Raw genomic sequence first — 4,556 nt, 5'->3', positions numbered from 1 at the left:
TAAAATAAAAATAACTTAGATCTACTACTCAGAACTACATTTGCATATATACTAGATGTGTGTGTGTGTGTGTGTGTGTGTGTGTGTGTGTATGTGAGAGAGAGAGAGAGAGAGAGAGAGAGACTCAATTTGTTTAGTTTCTATTGTGATTTTTAAACTCAGATCTTTTCTTTAGTCTAATCTACTACATATCAACCACAGGATTATTTTTTACTTTTTTTGTTGTAGTTTTCATCTACAGAGTTCAGTCAAGTTTTAAGTTTTGAGTTACTTTTTCTTTTGTATAACATTAAAATTTTTGGTTAAATTCTTTGGAATTTCTTTGAACCTTTTAAAGCTCTATTTAGTGGGTCCAAAACAGCTTTTTAGCTTAGAGCTAATTTGGCCCATTACTGAGTTTAGTACCCTGTGAGAACTCTTCAGTCCCCTGTATTTTTGGAGGTCTTTCCACTCTGTCTGGAGTCTGAGTGAATTCTGAGGATTATTCTACCTACTTCTGTATTGTAATCTTTTCCCAGCTTTATTTTTTGATTGTCATTATAAAGATGATGTGCAGACATAACTTATGAGTGATAGTTACATAAGTCAGGTAATGAGTACATTTTGGACAATGTCACCCCTTACCGTCACTCTCTCCCAGTGTTTCCCTCCCATCCTCACCCACAAATTATATAGTTTATTTTCAATATAATGTTTAGGGAGTTTGACTGCTGCATTTGTTCACCCTTTGTCCCTCCATTTCTGTGGTCTCCCCAGCTTTGATAACATTTTAACCTGCATTCATTCATTGAGCAGGACTAAACTTAAAGATTCTAGGGAGCCTTAACACATATCATCAGAGCTCTTTTTCTCTGTCTCTCTCATGTCTGATATATTGCCATGCAAATTCTAGTCACCTTATTCTCTCTGACCTCTGAATTTTTGTCTTCTTAATAACTCAAGGAGGGCATGGTCTCTGTGTGGGTTCCTGTCCTACAATATAGTCTGGAAATTCTACAGCTGGGTAGATCTTTGTTTCCTTTATGTCTGGAATCACTGTCTTGTTCAACATCTGAAAGCTGTTGCTTCTTATATTTTGCCTGGTTTTATTTAAGAAGAGAGGGTAAGTTTAGCTTTCATAATTCCCTGTGGCCTGAAGCAGCTGCTAAGTCCCATATTTGATAAAAAATTAAACTCTTAGATGTATTTTGTCATATAATTAGACTTTATCTAACAATTGAATGGTAACTCAAAAAATTAGAGTAGTGGTAGATTTGTTGGATAAAATTCTTAACACATAAGAATAAAGTTAGAAAGTACACTTGCTCTTGTTATTTGGCTTAAAAATGCATTTCATCAAAGTTCTAGTTTGTGTGTGTGTGTGTGTGTGTGTGTGTGTGTGTGTGTGTGTGTGTGTGTGTATTTGATTTTGATACTGGGGCTTGAACTTAGGGCCTCAGGCTCTCACTTAATTTTCTTGTTCATGGCTGGTGCCCTACCACTTGGCTTCAAATGGAGATCCTCAGGACTCAACCTCATGAATGTCTAGGGTTATAGCCATGAGCCATCAGATCTGGCTTCCTATCATTTTCACAGGTCTCAGGATTTAAACATTTTGTAATGATTTGTTATATCAATATTTTCTTTGCATGCTAGTTGAAAACTTACTTAAAACTAATACTCTACTGATTGCCATAAGAAAGTTGAATAGCAATTAGTTCAGTTTCTTTAAAAGAAAAACAAAATGGGTATTTTAAGTATTCATTGTGTTATGAATTCTTGTTTTTGTTTCTTTTTAAAAATTTTTAGTGTTATTATAAAGGTCATAAACAGAGAGGTTATAGTTACATAAGTCAGGAAATGAGTACATTTCTTTTTGGATAATGTCACTCTGTGTTATGAATTCTTATATTTGAATTATTCTTTGGCAAACATCTGAGTTGGAGTTATTTCTTTAAAAAATGAATAGGATTATAGACTTTTTAGTAAGGTATAATCTTGTAAATTATTAAAAATTTTATTTTTGTAGGCTGTTTGCTGTTTTATGGATTTTATGCTTGTCAGTATTCTTGAAGGTAAGTTGTTTAGTATAGTTGAAATATAATTCTGGCCATGTCAATGTGAATAACTCCAAAGAGTTGAAATTACACTCAGAAGACACTGTAACATTTGTATGTGGAATGATTATACAGTAATCTCTAAAAAAAACAAGGTCTTGAATTGATCATTATTACTTATTGAAAGAAAGATGAATGACTGTGAGTGAGTTATATTACATAGGAAAAAGTGCGTGTGGGATTAGATACCAGTTGTTCATGCCTATAATAAATGGCTGAAATCTGAGAATCTAGTCACAAAATCACAGCTAGCCACAAGTCTTATTACCAGTTCACCAGCAAAAAGCCAGAAGTACTGGGTGCCAGTGGCTCACACTTGTAATTCTAGCTACCCAGGAGGCTGAGATCTGAGGATCACAGTTCAAAGCCATCCTGGGCAGGAAAGTATGTGAGACTCTTATCTCCAATAAACCACCAGAAAAACCACCAGAAGTGGTGCTGTAGCTCAAGTGGTAGAGCGCTCACCTTGAGCTAAAGAGCTGAGGGACAGTGCCCAGGCCCAGAGTTCAAGCTCCATGACTGACCAAAAAAAAAAAAAAAAGCCAGAAGTGCTTAAGTGGTAGAGCATCAGTCATGAGTAGAAAAGGCTGAGAGTTCATGGACCAGAGTTCAAGCCCAAGAACTGGCACAAGATACCCTACTCATCCCCCCAATAAAAAACAACCTCCCCCCAAAACAACAGCAACAACAAAAACACCCTGGTTTTTGCTTGTATCTGTGAACTTCCAAATGGCCCATTTGATTCTGAGAAATATATTTTAAAGCAATTTATAATTAGAATGATAATATTTAAAATCAAGTGGATAATTTAGCTGATATCTATTCAGTATTATTAGATGAGCAGTGGAAGTGTGATTATTAATTAATGGTGGTCTCAAGAACCAATTTACATATTTAACCACTTGCCTATAGATATTTTTTTATAGTGCGACAGTGGAGCTGGTCCTTTCTGCAGTGGGAGCCCTTCTTTTTTGCGGTTTCATCATCTATGATACACACTCCCTGATGCATAAACTGTCACCTGAAGAGTATGTATTAGCTGCCATCAGCCTCTATTTGGATGTTATCAATCTGTTCCTGCATCTCTTACGGTTTTTGGAAGCAGTTAATAAGAAGTAACTGAGAGCAGTATACAGAGACTATCATTATGTAATAAAAGTTGAAATATAATTAAATGTTGTTTAAAACTTTCATGGTCTTTATTGGCATTCTGTATTTTTGTGTGCCCTAAATTTACTATTTTTCATAACATCACATTTATAAAGTTTTTACTTAGAAACTCTTGTAAGAGATATCAGAATTCTGCTAAAATTTATTTTTGAAACTGAGTCTTACTATAAAGCAAGCCTAGGTTGACCTCAAACTTATTCCTTCTTCCAACTCACCAAGTGCTAGGATTATAGGCATGTACTACCACCATGCCCAATTTGGTTGTAATTTTTTTCATACCTAAATTAGCCATAGTTATTTCTGTGCCACTCAAAACTAAGTAGGCAGGTGTAAGGGCACCTTCAAGTTCATTGTTTTATATCAACTAAAGATGAAAATATGGACCCAAGAAATACTAAGCCAGTGGAACTAACAGGAAGTAGAGTAACAACAACTAATTTTATGCAAAAGACAGAGGAATAGAAGAAAATGGAAGTAGAAGGAAAATGAGAAAAGAGTAGGTTCTGAGAGCCTGCTGAGAAGCATTATTGCATATCATCAGACCAGTCTCCAATCCATTTGATACAGTTCTGGGGATTAGTAGTGTCATCAACCCATTGCAGCCTTTTTTTGAACAACTAGGCATTTACATTCCTTTTGCTTTTACCTTTTATCTTCATAGAGCTTAGTCCAGAAGTCTCCTGTATCTAAGGAACTGGCAATGTGGGGTCACCATCTGAATTTCAGAAATCTGTCTGTTTCTGATTAAGTCATGAAAATGGAGGATTCCATGGCTTCACACACTGGTGCCAGTAGCATAATCTGCTTTTGAGACAGGTTATCTGTTTTCCTGTCAGGTATTCAGCACTATCCATTGTGTATCTGGTTCCATAGCAGCCTTCCAGCTCCATAAGAAGTTATAACAATGCCTATTTTGACCTTTAAGTGTTATTCCTCTATCCAAAGAAAGTTGTTTGGGCCCCTCATCTCAGTATATTCAGGAAATTATTATATTTGAATGTTTAAATGAGGGCATGTGTTAGAATTTAAAAATTAATACTAAGGCCATTTGACTTCTGTTAGACCTACTTTTATACAAACTGATGAGGAATGTAAGTAACTTAATAATGCAGTCTGTAATTCTGCTTTTTTTTTTTCTTGCCAGTCTTAAGGCTTGAACTCAGGGCCCTGGGCACTGTCCCTGAGCTGCTTTTCACTCAAGGGTAGCACTCAACCACTTGAGCCACAGCACCACTTCCGGCTTTTTTCTTTTTGCTTATGTGGTGCTGAGGAATCGAACCCAGGGCCTCA

At 35.9% G+C, this 4,556-nt stretch overlaps 1 protein-coding gene across 1 annotated transcript in view; it reads left to right on the top strand.

The window, feature by feature from the left end:
* Tmbim4 (transmembrane BAX inhibitor motif containing 4) overlaps positions 1–3,287 on the top strand; it is a 20,309-nt gene extending 17,022 nt beyond the window's left edge. The window contains exons 6-7 of the mRNA XM_013022665.1: positions 2,009–2,054; positions 3,009–3,287. Of these exons, the coding sequence (XP_012878119.1) occupies positions 2,009–2,054; positions 3,009–3,215 (253 nt within the window). The 3' untranslated portion in view covers positions 3,216–3,287. The remainder of the gene's footprint in view (positions 1–2,008; positions 2,055–3,008) is intronic.
* The last annotated feature ends 1,269 nt before the right edge of the window (positions 3,288–4,556 follow it).

Source organism: Dipodomys ordii, unplaced genomic scaffold (genome assembly GCF_000151885.1).
Source record: "Dipodomys ordii isolate 6190 unplaced genomic scaffold, Dord_2.0 Scaffold3, whole genome shotgun sequence".
Lineage (NCBI taxonomy): Eukaryota > Metazoa > Chordata > Mammalia > Rodentia > Heteromyidae > Dipodomys > Dipodomys ordii.
This window is presented reverse-complemented; position numbering and strand designations above follow the sequence as displayed.